This window comes from Oncorhynchus gorbuscha, linkage group LG06, assembly GCF_021184085.1.
Source record: "Oncorhynchus gorbuscha isolate QuinsamMale2020 ecotype Even-year linkage group LG06, OgorEven_v1.0, whole genome shotgun sequence".
NCBI lineage: Eukaryota > Metazoa > Chordata > Actinopteri > Salmoniformes > Salmonidae > Oncorhynchus > Oncorhynchus gorbuscha.
Genome location: NC_060178.1, coordinates 52,930,044 through 52,949,178, shown reverse-complemented (window position 1 = coordinate 52,949,178; position 19,135 = coordinate 52,930,044). Strand labels below are relative to the sequence as shown.

The following is a 19,135-nucleotide window of genomic DNA, read 5'->3' as shown; positions in this document are numbered from 1 at the left end:
AGGTATCAGTCTGGTGTTTTCTGTAATGGCCTTAGTGATCACTGTTTTACAGCCTGTATTTGTAATGGCTGCTCAGTGAAAAAAAACGGTCCTGACTTGTCATAGGACGTTTGCTAAAAAACTTTAATGAGCAAGCCTTCGTTCATGAACTGGCCTCTGTAAAATGGTATGAATCAGCTTGATACCCTCTGTCGAAGACACTTGGCCCTTCTTTTTTGATATTTTCAGTGGTATTGTTAACGCCCCCATAAAGAAAATGTAAAAAAATAGGTTCAGCCCCTGATTCGACCGTGATGTTGCATAGTTACTCCCACCTGCATTCGGCGAAAGGCTCGGCACATGCATACTCAGGCTGACTGGCTATCCTTCAGGCAAATGAGAAATAAGTGCACTCAGGCTATCCGGAAGGCCAAAGTTAGTTACTTTAACTTAAGAAGCAGTTCTCTCTCTGTTGGTCTAACCCCAAGAAATTCTGGAAAACGGTTAAAAACCTGGAGAATAAACCCTCCTCTTCACAGCTGCCCATGTCCCTTAATGTTGATGATGTGGTTGTTACTGACAAGAAGCACATGGCTGAGCTCTGTTATAGGCCTATTTCTATTTCGCCCTGTTTATCAAAAGTGTTGGAAAAACTTGTCAATAATCAACTGACTGGCTTTCTTAATGTCTATAGTATTCTCTGGGGTATGCAATCTGGTTTCCTCTCAGGTTACGGATGTGTCACTGCAACCTTAAAAGGTCCTCAATGATGTCACCATTGCCCTAGATTCTAAGCAATATTGCGCTGCCAGTATTATTGACTTTGACAAAGTGCCACCAAAAGAAGCTCGTCAAAGGCATGAATTATATTTTTATTTCTGCGTTGTGTCGCGCCTGCAGATAATAGCATTGTTTGCTTTCGCCGAAAAGCCTTTTTGAAATCTGACATGGTGGCTGGATTCACAACAAGTGTAGCTTTATTTGCTATCTTGCATGTGTGATTTAATGAAAGTTTTATTTTTATAGTAATTTATTTTAAATTTGACACTGCATTTTCCCTGGCTTTTGGCCCAGAGAGGTTAAGGAGAAGTCTCTTTAATTCTGTGAATAACACTTGTATCTTTTATCAATGTTTATTATGAGTATTTCTGCAAAATCACCAGATGTTTTGGAATCAAAACATTACTGCATGTAAAGAGCCAATGTAAACTGAGATTTTGGATATACATATGCACATTATCGAACAAAACATACATGTATTGTGTACCATGATGTCCAATGAGTGGCATCTGATGAAGATCAAAGGTTCGTGATTAATTTAATTTCTGCTTTTTGTGACTCCTATCTTTGGCTGGTAAAAATGGCTGTGTTTTTTTGACTTGGTGGTGATCTAACATAATCATATGTTGTGCTTTCGTTGTAAAGCATTTTTGAAATCGGACACGATGGGTAGATCAACAAGAAGTGTCTTTCATGTGCTGTATTGGACTTGTTAAATGTGTGAAAGTTATACATGTCCCAAAAAATGTTTTGAATTTCGCACGCTGCCTTTTCCACGAAATGTTGTCGAGGGGTTACGCTAGCGGAATTAAAAAATATATTTAAAAAAACATTTAGGCTTGCCATAAAGGGGTTGAATACTTGACTCAAGACATTTCAGTTCTTCATTTTTTATTAATTTGTAGACATTTCTAAAAACATAATTCCTCCGACATTACACTGTTGGCCAGTGGCACAGAATTTCCTTTTTTATTCAGGCTGTAACAACAAATTGTGGAGAAAGTCAAGGGTTGTGAATGATTTCTGAAGGCACTGTATGCTCCATTTCTGGCCTTACATAATAATAAAAGTGGTCAGATGAAGCAGATGCTAAGCTACAGGACTGTTTTGCTAGCACAGACTGGAATATATTCCGGGATTCCTCCTATTGCATTGAGGAGTACACCACATCCATCATTGGCTTCATCAATAAGTGCATCGATGACGTCGTCCCCACAGTGACCGTATGTACATATCCATGGCTTCTGGATGGGGTTACAGGCAACACCGCACTGAGCTAAAGGCTAGAGTTGCCTCTTTCAAGGAGCAGGACTTTAACCCGGAAGCTTATAAGAAATCCCACTATGCCCTCAGACGAACCATCAAACAGACAAAGTGTCAATACAGGACTAAGATCGAATCATACTACACAGGCTCTGAAGCTCATCGGATGTGACGGGGCTTGCAAACCAGTACAGACTACAAAAAGGGAAGCACAGCTGAGAGCTGCCCAGTGACACAAACCTACCAGACGAGCGAAACTACTTCTATGCTCGCTTCGAGGCAAATGACACTGAAACATGCATGAGAGCACCAGCTGATCCGGAAGACTACTACCTTTAAACAGGTCAGCATTCACAAGGCCGCAGGGCCAGACGGATTACCTGGATGTGTACTGTGAGCATGCGCTGACCAACTGGAACGTGTCTTCACTGATATTTTCAACCTCTTCCTGTCCAAGTCTGTAATACCAACATGTTTTAAGCAGACCACCATAGTCCCTGTGCCCAAGAACACTAAGGTAACCTGCCTAAATGACTACCCATCCGTAGCACTCATGTCTGTAGCCATGAAGTGCTTGGAAAGGCTGGTCATGGCTCACAACACAATTATCCTAGAAACCCTAGACCCACTCCAATTTGCATATCACCCTAACAGATCCACAGCTGATGCAATCACTATTGTACTCCACACCTGGACAAAAGCAACACTTACGTGAGAATGCTGTTCATTGACTACAGCTCAGTGTTCAAAACCATAGTGCCCTCAGAGTTGATCAACACGCTAAGGACCCTTGGAGCAAACACCTCCCTCTGCAACTGGATCTTGGACTTCCTGACAACACATCCGCCATGCTGATACTCAACACAGGGGCCCCTCAGGGGTGCAAGCTCAGTAGCCTGCTGTACTCCCTGTTCACTCATGACTGCACGGCCAGGCACGACTCAAACACCATCATTACGTTTGCCAATGACAGTGGTAGGCCTGATCACCGACAAGACAGCCTCAGAGACCTGGCCGTGTGGTGCCAAGACAACAAACTCTCCCTCAACGTGATCAAGACAAAGAAGATCATTGTGGACTACAGGAAAAAGAGAACCGAACACACCCCCATTCTCATCGACGGGGTTGAAAGTTAAGTTCCTTGGTGTCCACATCACCAACATACTAACATGGTCCAAGCACACCAAGACAGTATTACCTTTAATTTAACTGGGCAAGTCAGTCAAGAACAAATTCTTATTTTCAATGATGGCCTAGGAACAGTGGGTTAACTGCCTGTTCAGGGGCAGAACGACAGATTTGTACCTTGTCAGCTCATGAAGAGGGCACAAAACCTATTCCCCCTCATAAGATTCAAAAGATTTGTCATGGGTCATCAGATCCTCAAAAAGGATCTACAGCTGCACCATCGAGAGCATCCTGATAGGTTGCGTCACTGTCTGGTATGGCAACTGCTCGTCCTCCGACCGCAAGGCACTACAGAGGGTAGTGCGTACGGCCTACTACATCACTGGGGCAAAGCTCCCTGCCATCCAGGACCTCTATACCTGACGGTGTCAGAGGAAGGACCTAAAAATGGTCAAAGTCTCCAGCCATCCTAGTCATAGCATGGTCTCTCTACTACCGCAAAGCAAGCGGTGCCGGAGCGCCATGTCTAGGTCCAAGAGGCTTCGAAACAGCTTCTACCCCAAGCCATAAGACTCCTGAACATCTAATGAAGGGCTACACAGACTATTTGCATTTCACCCCCCACCCCTTTTACACTGCTGCTACTCTGTTGTTATCATCTATGCATACCACTTTTATAACTCTACCTACATGTGCATCAACTAACCAGTGGCCCCTGTATATAGTCTCGCTATTTTACTGCTGCTCTTCAATTACTTGTTACTTTTATTTCTTATTCTTTTTTTAACTGCATTGTTTTTAGGGACTGTTGTCACTGTAAGGTCTACACCGGTTGTATTCGGCACATGTGACTAATCAAATTTGATTTACATGTAAAGCTTTGGGGCATTTGGCTACATTGAAGCAGTCACACAAATTAGCACTGTGGTGATGAACAGTCATTCAGATCTATCTATACATTAAAGCTCAGGGGCATGATAATTTTGAGCAGTAGTAAAATCCTGGTCTTGGAGAAATAGACTTGTTAGAGGGTATGCAGGCTTGACATGCCTTTGAATGAGCCTGCAGATCCTTTTCTGAACCAGAGGCAGATTTCAGATATAGAAATCCATTAATTTCAACCATTTTACACTGCCCTGGCCTGCACCCTCAGAGATCTGAAACCAAACTGATGAATGCTGTCATACTTTGTCAAAACCAGAGTGCACAGAACAATCAGTCATGCTGCTGCCTACTGTACAATATACAGAAACCTCAGTTTCCACGACAACAGTGGAGGATGCCAAAAGGAAACAAGCACAAGCAAGGTAGGGACTTGCTCATCATTCAGAATTCAACCTTTTTACAAAGATCAAACAATGCAAAGAGTGGCATTCTAATTGTGCATTATAATAATGACATTTAAATGAACAAACCCCAACATTGTGCCATTATGCAATACATACAGCACCAGTCAAGTTTGAACACACCAAGGGTTTTTCTTTATTTTGCTTATTTTCTACATTGTAGAATAATAGTGAATACATCAAAACTATGAAATAACACATGTAATCAAACAAGCGTTAAACAAATCAAAATACATTTTATATTTGAGAGTCTTCAAAGTAGCCACCCTTTGCCTTGATGACAGCTTTACACACTCTTGGCATTCTCTCAACCAGCTTCATGAGTAATCATTTTCAACAGTCTTGAAGGAGTTATCCCATATGCTGAGCACTTGTTGGCTGCTTTTCCATCACTCTGTGGTCAAACTCATCCAAAACCATCTCAATTGAGTTGAGGTCGGGTGATTGTGGAGGCCAGGTCATCGGATGCAGCACTCCATCACTCTCCTTCTTGGTCAAATAGCCTTTACATAGCCTGGAGGTGTGTTTCGGGTTGTTGTCCAGTTGAAAAACAAATTATAGTCCCACAAAGTGCAAACCAGATGGGATGGCATATGGCTGCAGAATGCTGTGGTAGCCATGCTGTTTAAGTGTGCCTTGAAATCTAAATAAATCAGACAGTATCACCAGCAAAGCACCCACACACCATCACACCTCCTCCATGCTTCACAGTGGGAACCACACAAATACGGAGCTCATCCATTCACCTATTCCCCGTCTCACAAAAACACAGCTGTTGAAACTAAAAATCTCAAATTTGGACTCCGACCAAAAGGACATATTTCCACCGGTCTAATGTCCATTGCTTGTGTTTCTTGGCCTAAAGGTGCAGTTAACACGAATGAACTTATCCTCTGCAGCAGAAGTAACTCAGAGTCTTCCTTTCCTGTGGATGTCCTCATGAGAGCCAGTTTCATCATAGCACGATGGTTTTTGCGACTGCACTTGAAGAAATGTTCAAAGTTCTTGAAATGTTCCGAATTGACTGACCTTCATGTCTTAAAGAAATGGACTGTCGTTTCTCTTTGCTTATTTGAACTGTTCTTGCCATTTTACCAAATAGGGCTATCTTCTGTATACCACCCTACCTTGTCACAACATACAGTGCCTTGCGAAAGTATTCGGCCCCCTTGAACTTTGCGACCTTTTGTCACATTTCAGGCTTCAAACAAAGATATAAAACTGTATTTTTTTGTGAAGAATCAACAACAAGTGGGACACAATCATGAAGTGGAACGACATTTATTGGAAATTTCAAACTTTAACAAATCAAAAAGTGAAAAATTGGGCATGCAAAATTATTCAGCCCCCTTAAGTTAATACTTTGTAGCGCCACTTTTTGCTGCGATTACAGCTGTAAGTCGCTTGGGGTATGTCTATCAGTTTTGCACATCGAGAGACTGAAATTTTCAAGGGCCATTTTCTCAAAAGTGGGGTGACAAGTTTATCAACTTTCAAAGCGGAATTACTATCCCAGTGTTCTTCCGCTGCAGTGTATGACATACAATTTCCTAGCTCGGAGTCTCTACTTTTAGCCTATGTAAAAAATTAAATTTCAATTTTTGCTGCACAAGACTGAATCGAGGCAGTCAGTCACATATGATAGGCTATTGCACATTACGCACGACCACACTCGTTTTGAGTGTGTACAGTCTTACTGGACTGGAATTATATGGACTGGAACAATTACACACATTGTTCAAACCATGATAAAGCAGAAGAGAACATGTTATTCTCCTGCAGCACATAAGGCCTACAAAGTTACAAATATCGGCAAGCGAATTTGATATATAATAGGGCCCATTTGGATAATTAGTAGGCTGTCGCATATATAGCCCTCATAATATTTCCCCTAATGTTAGCCTACCTCCCCCTTTGCTCTCGATTGTTGCTTCCTTCCTTTCAACAGTTAAATTAAATATGTTTCATTGTCCTCATCTTAATCATTCTAATGACATCATTGAATAATATAGGACTAGAATTAGATGCAGAAGGCTTTCACTTCTCTTCACGAAGATTGGAAGGTTAACTGCTATAGCCTACCGCCATCACGCGTTCGCTCTTCTTTCACGCGTTCGCTCTTCTTGGCTGCTGTATTTAACATTCAGCAAAATAGAACTTGCCTCACTCCTCAAATGTTGGTATAAGAAATGCTAAAACAAAAATAAATGTTCAGTGAGCTATTCTAGTCTAGCTTTTCTTGCATGGGACTCCAAGAGCGTATTGCGCAAGAGACAGAAGCTATAACTTAAAAGCATATTATGTATAACCCATCATTAATTAGCTAAATATAAAAGAGAAATACTGCATTGAATATGTTACCCGAAAGAGGTAGTCTAGGATATCTAAATAAGGCAACATATCTACAAAAGGATGCACTATTTTAGATGCGATTTCAATGGAGTTGGAGAGAAAGACTGCGAGAGCACTCGTGTGTGTGTGTGTGTGTGTGTGTGTGTGTGTGTGTGTGTGTGTGTGTGTACTGATTTAAAGCAACGACATTCGATATTGATAGGCTGTTAAAACTTGAGCTGCAATTAACATATATATTTATTTATTTTTAAAACAAGGTGACCCCCGAAAGCCAGATGAAGATGGGTCAATTAGACACACATTGTCTTTATATTACTGTAGCATAGGCTAAGCTACAGAAAATTTAGGCCTGCATGTGACAAGATTTTTTTACCATGAGATGATAAGTCTACATGCATTGTGAAGTGTGCTCCATACTGAGATAGGTCTGTTCCCACCCTGACCACACCGCTCACGTGTGGTCAGCATACGTGTTATTCAAACACTGCACTCACACTGCTCGTGAGCGTCTGCGTGGCCAAGTGCTAAAATAAACCTTGGTTCTATTTGTGACCCTGCAAGTCCTGCTTTTCAAATCTCATTGTTTTTTTAGAAGCTTATAGCCACGTGGGTGATTGAAAGATCAACTGACTGGAGTGTGGACATCAGTTCTAGTAATGCACCGTGAAGTTGGTTGCCAACCGCCATATAAAGTCCAAAGAAGATAAAGAAGCCTGTAGGAAGGTGGAGAGATGACAAGGAGCGTATTTGTTTTATCTGTGGATTAATTGTCAGAGTAGAGGACCTTGTGCATGTCAGGTAAAATAACAACCCAATGTTTATATCCCAGGACAAATTACCTAGCCACAGCAAGCTAGCTAGCTAAATTGCCATAAATGTTTAATGCTCTCAACCTGTTCACAAATTATTATAATTGGTTCAGATTTTGTTTTGATATTTCAACCTGCGTGTCCTGAACAAAATCAACTTGCGCACGTCCGGTTTGGTCAGCATGTGAGCATTGATTCATCGTGCAGAGGCCGTTAGAAAAACCAGATTTAGACAGATTCCATTTCACGCCATTCTGTTCATAAACACTGAACAAAAACATAAATGCAAAAGATTTGACTGATTTATAAGGAAATTAGTCAGCTGAAATAAATTAATTTAGGCCCTCATCTATGGATTTCACATGACTGGGAATACCGATATGCATCAGTTGGTCACAAATCCATTTTTTTTTAAAGTAGGGGAGTGGATCAGAAATCCAGTCAGTATCTTGTGACCACCATTTGCCTCATAGTACGCAACATCTCCTTTATATAGAGTTAATCAGACTGTTGATTGTGGCCTGTGGAATGTTGTCCCAATCCTCTTCATTGTTGCTGGATATTGGCAGGAACTGGACACGCTGTTGTACACTTCGTTCCAGAGCATCCCAAACATGCTAAAATGGGTGACATGTCTGGTGAGTATGCAGGCCATGGAAGAACTGAGACAATTTCAGCTACCAGGAATTATGTACAGATGCTTGCGACATGCTGTTGTTATGCTGAAACATGAAGCACGACAATGGGCCTCAGGATCTCGCCATGGTATCTCTGTGCATTCAAATTGCCATGCAACCTTACAATAGATTAAAAATCAAAACATACAGCCCAACGTTTGTAGAACAACTAAAGTTACAGTAATAACTCTAAATTAAGCATATGAGTACCTATTTCTTTGTTACCCACTCAAATCGTTGAGAAAATATCCTTTTGATTTTATTCAGCTTTGTTCAATTTAATTCTTCATACTATAAAACAATGCCACAGAATTCTAAGCAGATCTTGTCTACTAAATGAACATGTGTAGCACACAGCCATATGGCATAGCCAGATCAGGACAACTAAGGGTACGCTATTCTGTTCTTCTCAAATAGACTACATTTTCTCCATATCATGGTGTTTCTTTAGACCCGTCTAAAATAAATCAGGGATTTATTGTGAAGGTGTAGACTACATTCCATGGATTTAGACGTTTAAAAATGTAGACATGCAGACTTTTTGGAATCAGTGGCTTGTAGGCTGTGAGTGGAAGCCAGGAGATACTAAATGTGTTTATATTAATTAAAAATGGTCAATTACCGTGAGACCGACAGTTATTTGCTTGACAATCACCAGACAAAATTGTGACCGCCACAGCCCTAATTGCAGGATTTCAGATCAAATGGAGATTCTAATACAGATTCAACAGATAAACACCCCCCCCCCCTCTAATAGAAAATACCATGGTTGGCTTGAATTGTTGCAGACCTTCAACATGATGATAATACTAAGAATTTATGGTTGGGATTACCAAAGTGGGACTTGGGGTGTTGATAAGTTAACGTCTCAGCGCAACCTTAAAATGCAAGGACAGGGCCAAGGAAAAAGATGATTTGGATGGACCCCATCCTCTCTATAGAACATCTTCCATTTCCAAAAGGTGTCAAAGTTATCCACAAAATTAACTCCAACAGAATTGCAGTAGACGCATAGCCAGTCATGTAGTGCCAGTAACCTACTGAATCTTTCGCTGCCATGCTCAGTGATGGCACTGGGCCTGAAATAATTTGATTTTAATTTATTTATTTGAGTCTTTCAGAGTTCCAGTCAGTTCTATAAAATCCAGATTCAGACATTCCGAGCTAGCCATCCTAATGTCATTAGATCGCACATGGATTACGACAGCGACAGCCTCCATATTCTGGCATAAAAAGGTAGGAAGAGATGGCAGAGGGGATCCGGCAGTTTTTTCACCTCGTGCCGGCCGCAAAACCCATTGTGGCTGACAGAGGAACTAGTGCATCAGACACCCTCAAGGTCCAGTGATCTGACTCCAAGGTAGAATCCGGGTCAGAATCTCCCTGGGAAGGAAAGGAGTCAGGATAGGGGCCGATGGCGCTGGAACCTCCAAAGCCAAGAGGACGAAGCTGTTTGACAACTGGATTTGGGTCAGGCTCCCAACACCAAAGAAGTGACAATCGCCACAGGCTGCTTCCCTCCATTTGGCAGCATCACCCACTAAATCCATCAGAAGCAACAGTCCTGCTTCATTTTCCAGGGAAGTGGGAGATTTCTTCGGCGAGGGGTCCCTGGAAGGCATTGGCCATGTAGTCAATGAGTTGACATGGCGGTGATACTCTCAGCACATCGTCCAGACTGTGGAATAGAGGAGAAGGTAGGAGAGGGTGCTTTCCCCAGTCGATTTTGTAAGCTCTTAAATCTATTTGTTAATAGTAGCAACTTCTTCTCTATAGTTCTCTGTGGGTAAACAATTGTTGCATTGGAATTCCAGTTGGTGCACATTGTCCTGGAAGAGCGCGTAGGTAATACAGCTCCTGCAGCGCACAAAATGCTAAATTTTCCATCTGAACAGGGAAGCCTCCATGAGAAGAGACATTGCAACACAGATTATGTTGCTGAGATAACGATTTACAGGTAGAGTAAAAAAAAAAGACAGGTCATCGGTAAATACACCAATTTTTTAAAACTTTTAATTAAACAAATAGACTAGCCTGTTAACCATAACTTTCTGCAACAATTTGTGAACTCGCTCTCCTTCCAGTGTACCTAGAAATCAACAAATGTTACCAACCCTTAGTAAACTTCTGGGGGGAAAAAACCTGTTTGACCAGATACAATGCTACTTCACAGTAAACACATTGACAAACAGAATTTTAGTATTCTTATAGGGAAGGACACTCAACAAGCACAGCACTTACACAAATGACTGATGATTGGCTGAGAGAAATTGATGATAAATGATTGTGTGGGCTGTCTTGTTCGACTTCAATTCAGCTTTTGACATTATCAAGCATAGTCTGCTGCTGGAAAAGCATGTGTTATGGCTTTATACCCCCTGCTATAATGTGGATAAAGAGTTACTTGTCTAACAGAACATAGACAGTGTTCTTTAATGGAAGCCTCTCAAATATAATCCAGTTAGAATCAGGAATTCCCCAGGGTAGCCGTTTAGGCCCCTTGCATTTTTCAATTTTTACTAACATGCCACTGACTGAGTAAAGCCAGAGTGTCTATGTATGCGGATGACTCAACACTATACACGTCAGCTACTACAGTGAATGAAATGACAGCAACACTCAACAAAGAGTTGCAGTTAGTTTCAGAGTGGGTAGCATGGAATAAGTTTGCCCTAAATATTTCTAAAACCAAAAGCATTGTAATTTGGAACAAAAACACTCACTAAACACTAAACCTCAACTAAAACTTGAAATAAATAATGTGGAAATTGAGCAAGTTGACTAAACTGCTTGGAGTAACCCTAAATTGTAAACTGTAGACGTATTAATGCAGCTAAGATGGAGAGAAGTATGTCTATAATAAAGCCATGCTCTGCCTTAACAACACTATAAACAAGGCAGGTCTTCCTGGCCCCAGTTTTGTCACACCTTGACTACTGTTCAGTTGTGTGGTCATGTGCCACAAAAAAGGACTTAGGAAAATTGCAATTGGCTCAGAACAGGGCAGCACGGCTGGCCCTTGGACGTACACAGAGAGCTAATATTAAAAGTATGCATGTCCATCTCTCCTGGCTGAAAGTGGAGGAGAGATGGACTTCATCACTACTTTTATTTATGAGAGGTATTGACATGTTGAATAAACACCTTATGGAACAGCGGGGACTGTGAAGCAACACAAACATTGGCAAAGACACATGCATACACACATGATAACATACACACACACACACACACACACACACATGGATTTAGTACTGTAGATATGTGGTAGTGGTGGAGTAGGGGCCTGAGGGCACACAGTGTGCTGTGAAATCTGAGAATGTATTGTAATGTTTTTAAAATTGTATAAACTGCCTTTTGCTGGACCCCAGGAAGTGTAACTGCTGCTTTGTTTCACACCATTTTAAGCTAATGGGGATCCATAATAAATAGAAATAGCTACTTTAAAAGGTTGAATGAGAAACATTCAAACATACTGAGCACAAACTGCTCTTTGAAAATGTGTTACTGTAACTATGCCTACCGGACACAGAGATGTATAAAGGAGGTGACATTGTGGTTAGAAATAGCAATGTCAGTTGCTCTAGTCTATTTAAAACACAAATCCAGACATGAATGTTGTGACTTCCAGTCACTCAATGACAGGACAGAGATGGCATGTCCCACTTGGTTCTTTACACATTATGTCTGCGAGTCTTAATACATCAGATTATGGCAAATTCTGTTGGATTTGGGGTTGAATTGAGTCTTCCACGGGTTAAATAATGTATAAGTCAAAGTGACACAAGGGAAGGATATTGTACAGGGAAGTTGAAATCTACCTCATGATGACATTCTTGGTCAGTGTAGCCTATAGGTCAGGGCTCCCCAACTGGCAGCGTCGGCACCCCCCCAAAATATATATTTTTAATTGTTGGACATAGGACTAAAAACAAGCGCGCCAAGTGATTATAATTTTTGAAATCTATTCCAAAGTATTTTCATGCATGATAGAGAGATGTGAACGTATACACATGGAAGCAAAGTTTGAAATGATTAAATTATATCCGTTTGGGCTTCTTGCGGTCAATTTGCAGCCTACAAATGATTTGCATTTATGTTCCAGACCCCTAACCATCCGCTCTTGAATATTTTATTACATTTTTTAAATGGCACGCAGCTAAATCTAGTTTGGTTTTTTTTTTTTTTTTTTTCTTTTTTACCTTGAACTACGTGAGTCATGTAAGAACAAATTATTATTTACAATGACGGCCTACCCCGGCCAAAACCGGACGATGATGGGCCAATTGTGTGCCACCCTATGGGACTCCCAATCACAGCCGGATGTGATGCAGTCTGGATTCAAACCAGGGACTGCAGTGACGCCTCTTGCACTAAGATGCAGCGCCTTAGACCGCTGCGCCACTCAGGAGTTTTACAGAGTCACAGGACTTGATGATGCCCCATACACATCAAGCAATGCAACATCTAGTCTGATTAATCAGGCTGTAACACACACTAGGCTTGGATGGTATACCGGAGTACTTGGAAATAGCCACGGGATGGTTTTGAAGTTTTTTAAATACATTTGAATATTTGTAGCTACTTTTAAATTAAATACCTGCAGTCAACTTCTGCAATACGTTAGGATATAAAGCAGATCACGTTATTTATTTCAACAGTCACATTATGAGGCTTAGAGATAGTCCCTAGTCACGTTTGTTTACAAGCACACAACGACGAGAGACCGGAGCCTTGTGAATAACTCACTCACTGTTGTGCACCACACACTGATCTAGTTACAGTATGGAATTCACAGCAAAATATTTGCCAGCTAGATGTCGTATTAGGCAGGGCAAACCAGTTTGGGTGATTTCAGGTAAATCAAAATAAAATCACAACATGTTTTTGAGCTCATTCAGCAGTTTTTACCTGATTAAGTACAATATCATTGTAAATTAAATGTTGAAAGTTCATTTTTAACTTAAGAATATACATCGATGCGGTCACTGCTTCCTGTTGACAACAACCTACACGTGCAATAATAGTAATCATATTGCTTGGGGGGGTTAAAACTAACACAGCTCAAAAACCACACGAAATCTGGCAGTGGTGGAAAAAGTGCCCAATTACCCAAAGATACCTTCATAGAAAATGACTCAAGCAAAAGTGAAAAATATACTTAAGTATCAAAAAGCATAAATAATTTCAAATTGCTTATAATATGCTAAATCAGACAGCACAATCTTATTATTTTGTATTTATTTACGGATAGCCAAGGGAACACTACAACACACAGACATAATTTAAAGTACTTCAAAGTATTTTTGTACATCACTGGTTAGGGGACAATTTGTATAAGACAGCAAGCTACATTTAGAAGTGTTGCATTTTGAATCATGTGGGTCACCAATGTGGTAAGTATAACAACACTTTTGTTAAATCACTTCCATCGGTATTACGCAGAAATCAATAGTACAGTGGGCAAACATTTGGGGTGCAGCGCTGTTTAAACTAAAATTATTCAAAGGCCACACTGAAACTTGGAATAACCTATACATGGTTGGTTAGCTGAAAATTTGTAGAAGGCTTCCATCTATATTTTGGAATGGCGGACGTTGATTTCGAGAGGTTGCCATCATGGAAAAGAAAAATGTGTTGTTAGTCAACTTCAATGAATCCCGAACCACCACAGTATATTAACAGTGACAACAGTTGGCTGCTATTTAAGTGATAGTTTGACGGTCAACTCCATATTAACTCCATATTGATGTGTGGCCAACGACTTTATAGAGAGACCTCCCCCAGAATTATCCAGTACCATTTGAGATTTATTTTTTTATAGCTGCGTTCTAAGTTCCAGCAAGTTTGATCAACTCAACACTACAAAACCAAATACATTAAGCAATTGAGTGTGTCACTATGTTGACTAAAACTCTTATACTAACATCACAAATCTGAGGTAAAAGCGTTAACCACTCCCCCAATTCGATGTGATCAAAACGTTCGCTTCTGTGCACATACAGCCCCATCAGGGAAAGAAGCGTAATATACAGGGGCTTCCAGAAAGTATTCATACCTCTTGACTAGGGTTGCACATTTTGGGGAATAGTCAGAGGTGGAAACTTTCCGTGGGAATTAACAGAAAAATATGCAAATTAATATTAATCTATTTAAATTGTAAATGTTTTTTGCATTGGATATATTTACAAATATCATATGAAGACAGAAACATAAACCATTTACCTTAGTGGACATAATTGCAAATTATTTAAACCTTCCAATAGAAATAAAACAATTTAATTGCGAATTTAACTTTAATTAAATGAGTTTACTCGTCACATGGGATGATTTCACTGAACAACAAAAGGGAATATTGAATTATCCATCGCATCTCACAATAACATTTTCAACATACATCTGTAAAATGATAGTCTAGAATCTAAAGCTTTGGTTGTCTTCCTCAGGCTTGCATGTCTTCTCCCTGGACCTCCTTAATTGCTCACCTCTTGAACATCAGACTGAGGCCTCACCTTCACTGTCACTTTCCAACCTTGTTGTGGATGGCTTGAATTTGCCCGGATAGCCACCAATTATTCAACCCTTGTATTGGTCAGTCTGTTGCGTGCTTTGGTGTGTGTGTTCCCAAACAAGGACCAGTTGCGCTCTGAGGCGGCTGATGTTGGTGGAATTTGGAGGATGATGGAGGCAACAGGGGAAAGAGGCTCAGATCCACAAAGTCCCTTCCACCAGGTGGCTGATGAGATATGTTGGCATGACTGCCATATTGCATCTCCATCCCAAAGCCTTTGCATGGAAGTGTACTCCAGACTGTCAAGAACCTTGACCGCATCCAGGCCAAGGTGGCAAGACACAGTATTGATGACACCATAGGCCTTGTTGATCTCTGCACCAGACAGGATTCTCTCGCCAGCATACTTGGGGTCCAACATGTACGCCGCGGCATATATGGGCTTCAGGCAGAAGTCTTCACGCTTCTTGATGCATTTCAGAGCTGCAGATTCCCCTTCTCGGAGCAACAGTGAAGTGGGCAGGGAAGTACAGATTTCTTCTCTTACATCTGCAAGCAGAGTCTGAACATCAGATGGGGTGGCATTGTCTCCCTCAATCCGCGCAATGGCTACTGCTATAGGTTTCAGGATTTTCAGGCTGCTTACCACTCTCTCCCAAAATACATAATCTAGGAGGATCCTCTTGATAGGGCCGTCCATAATCGGCAGACTGATATGGCCATTTATTGGAGACTCCTACCCCTCCAGGAGACTGTCAAACATATTGACAACACCACCTCAATCGGTGTTGCTGGGCAGCTTCAATCTGGTGCTCTTATTCTTCTCACTTTGCTTGGTGAGGTAGATTGCTGCTATAACTTGATAACCCTGCTAAATGCTCTACAGTTGTGCATTTGGTTTGCCAACTTAGTAATTAGTTATCTAGCTAGCTAAGTGGTTAGCTTCTTGCAATCAAGCTCTTCTTGGTAACAGCAGAGAATCCCCCCAACTGGATCAAGAGACTTTTGGTCTAATATTTGTTTTGTGTGTGCAGGAAACTGTCAGTAGCATTTATAAGTCACTTTATGAGCTGGGATGTCTGCCCTGCAAACAGTTTGTCAGAGAGTGCTATGGGATTTTATATGTACGTATTGTGCCCTTTGTGTTCAGTGCCGGTATTACAGAATATCCCAGGATGGCACATGGTTGACATGACAATCTGGATACCGCCCAAACCTAGTATACACACAGCTTGAAACTAATGTCTGCAAAATCGTTTAAAATCAGTAGAGGCTGCTGAGGGGAGGACAGCTCATAATAATGTCTGGAACGGAGCGAATAGAATGGAAACCATGTCTTTGATACCATTCCACTCCAGCCATTACCACAAGCTATCCTCCCCAATTAAGGTGCCACCAACTAGAGGTCGACCGATTATGATTTTTCAACGCCGATACCGAGTATTTGATGACCAAAAAAGCCGATACCGATTAATCAGACGATTTTTTAAAAATGTATTTGTAATAATGACCATTTCAGCAATACTGAATGAACACTTATTTTAACTTAATATAATACATCAATAAAATCAATTTAGCCTCAAGTAAATAATGAAACATGTTCAATTTGGTTTAAATAATGCAAAAACAAAGTGTTGAAGAAGTGCAATATGTGCCATGTAAGAAAGCTAACATTTCAGTTCCTTGCTCAGAACATGAGAACATATGAAAGCTGGTGGTTCCTTTTAACATGAGTCTTCAATATTTCCAGGTAAGAAGTTTTAAGTTGTAGTTATTATAGGAATTATAGGACTATTTCCCTCTGTACCATTTGTATTTCATTAACCTTTGACTATTTGATGTTCTTATAGGCACTTTAGTATTGCCAGTGTAACAGTATAGCTTCCGTCCCTCTCCTTGCTCCTGCCTGGGCTCGAACCAGCAACACAACAACAACACCCACCATCGAAGCAGTGTTACCCATGCAGAGCAAGGGGAAGAACTACTAGAAGGCTCAGAGCGAGTGATGTTTGAAACGCTATTAGCGCGCGCTAACTAGCTAACCATTTCACTTCACACCAGCCTCATCTCTGGAGTTGATAGGCTTGAAGTCATAAACAGCGCAATGCTTGAAGCACAACGAAGAGCTGCTGGCAAAACGACAGATTTTTACCTTGTCAGCTCAGGGATATAACTTGCAACCTTTCTGTTCTTAACTGATTTGCCTAGTTAAATAAAAGGTATATATAAAAAATATTTTTAAAATAAAGTTAAAATTTAAAACAAATAATAATAATTAAACCAGCGCCCAAAAATACAGATTTCCGATTGTTATGAAAACTTGAAAATCGGCCCTAATTAAATCGGCCATTCCGATTTATCGGTTGACCTCTTCCACCAATGTTTAATAATATTGCATTTGAACTTACTCTACCGGTTGAAGGTGTGGTTTGTCCTTCAGCTGTTTGAAATGAGATAAAATATCCACAGGAAAGTATTGTTTACTAGACTTTTTAGAGAGCCTGTAGATATGGTTCAGTTCAACAAGGTAAAATTAGTTTCATATTGGATAAATCGGTTCTCTCGTCAATATCTATGGAACCAAGCATGCCATGACAATTTAATATGTTATATTCTGAATCAGGGGAGGATGAAGAACAATTCACTTTTTTTACAACATTGAAATCCAAATGAAACATTTAAAATTCAAATCAATTGTCACGTGTGATGAGATGCAACAGCTGGAAATTTCACTGTGATTACTCACCTTCTTCATTATGCCGGTCTTCCTCTTGCTAAAAGTTGTGTATCGTCTCAACTTGTTGTCGATAAATTCCATTTTTATCTTTACACGTCCACGTGTCTTCTTCCCCGGTTTTGCGCCAGCAACACCTCCGGGGACTAAACCATAAGCACCCGGTGGTACCCCAGTCCCCTGCCCTGTCACTGCAGCCTCCATCTCCAGTCTCTCCCGCTTTACACCTCTTCTGTTGTCTCTGATTGATCCCATCATGTCGTCATCATCCCCCGAGTCCGAATCAGCGTCTGACCCACTGCACCCCATGTGTGCACACTTTTTGTCTGGGTCGTACCGGCTCCCTCCGTGAACCCCAACTCCCGTATTCAGACTTCCGATGCCTCCCTGGCCGGCGGTCTGTAGAGTCGTCAGTCCCGTCCCGCTCACTGGTCTTGCCCCACCTCTTGGACCCACTTCTGGACAGTTGCCCCCCAACATCCCAACCGCACCGGTGCTGTCGCTGACCCCAGTTGTCGTCTGCACTGCTCTGACCAACACGGGGCGAATTCCACTCCCAATAACCACAGAACCGTGACCTGTGTTACCACTGACAGACGCTGATCCGTTTCCAGATGGTGCCGATCCAGCCTGGCTTGGTAACATTCTATTTAGAGGACCCGGTCTCTGAAATCGCCAGCCGACTGCTGGAGCGCGTGTGTTAGTAAAATTACGGCACAGCTCATGCAACCCAACCACCCAAAAGGTAAACAAGCAGCGAAAATGAGGACATTGCGAAATTGGCGTCTGTTTGAAACCACCAGCGTAAACTTCCAAAAGTGATGCTGCCCCTAGGACTCTTCAGCCCGGTCCAGCTTGGCTCAACCTCCTCTATTTCCAAAACTCCCGAGCAATTTCTCTAAAAGTAAAAAGCTTAGAGCGCATTAGTTATTACTCCGCCATGTCATGTAGTTCACACCTTAAACGCTTTAAGTGTCATCGGTATCCGCCTTCAATGCACAAACGCCGTAAATATTTAATCGAATGTCACCCGGTATTTTAGCCGTGCATTTGCACACAAACCTGATACCTTTTGAAATAATGTATCAGATAGTGGACTAATATTACAACCCAAGAACTACTTTCCTCCTTATAAAGAGATACAATGTTTCCTTTTATGGAGTTGTCTCTCCTTATTTGGCGAGTCAAAGCATCGTCTACGGATTGGCCGATGAGGATCTCAGTAGAGCTACCATTGGTCAATATAGCATGTTTATTAGAATAAATACCAAAATGGTCGCGCTGTACACGACGTCAATGTGGTCATGCGTTGAGATATTGAAATATCAAAACATGCATGTCCTCAAAGCAGCATAGTATTTCATTTGTATCAAGACAGTAAATTAAACGTGTTTATAGACAATAATAAAAGTGTTGTGCCTAAGAATAGGATAGTGGGTTTTAGAATTTACTACATTTATCATAGCTAAATAAATGGTGGTACTATCTAAAATATCACATTTAGAAAATAATTCAAAAGCAGATTGAATCGGAACATTTACATGTTCCAAATTTTG

The 19,135-nt window shown here is 41.1% G+C and overlaps 1 protein-coding gene across 6 annotated transcripts in view; it reads right to left on the bottom strand.

The window, feature by feature from the left end:
* The window catches only part of LOC124038072 (serum response factor-like), a 66,095-nt gene extending 47,385 nt beyond the window's left edge, over positions 1-18,710 (bottom strand). For 2 of the 6 annotated variants that reach the window (XM_046353500.1, XM_046353504.1), the window contains exon 1: positions 17,592-18,710. In XM_046353500.1, coding sequence (XP_046209456.1) covers positions 17,592-18,224 — 633 coding nt within the window. In that variant the 5' untranslated portion in view covers positions 18,225-18,710. The remainder of the gene's footprint in view (positions 1-17,591) is intronic. The other 4 variants (XM_046353502.1, XM_046353499.1, XM_046353503.1 and 1 more) reach the window with 2 other exon arrangements.
* Between the last annotated feature and the right edge of the window lie 425 nt (positions 18,711-19,135).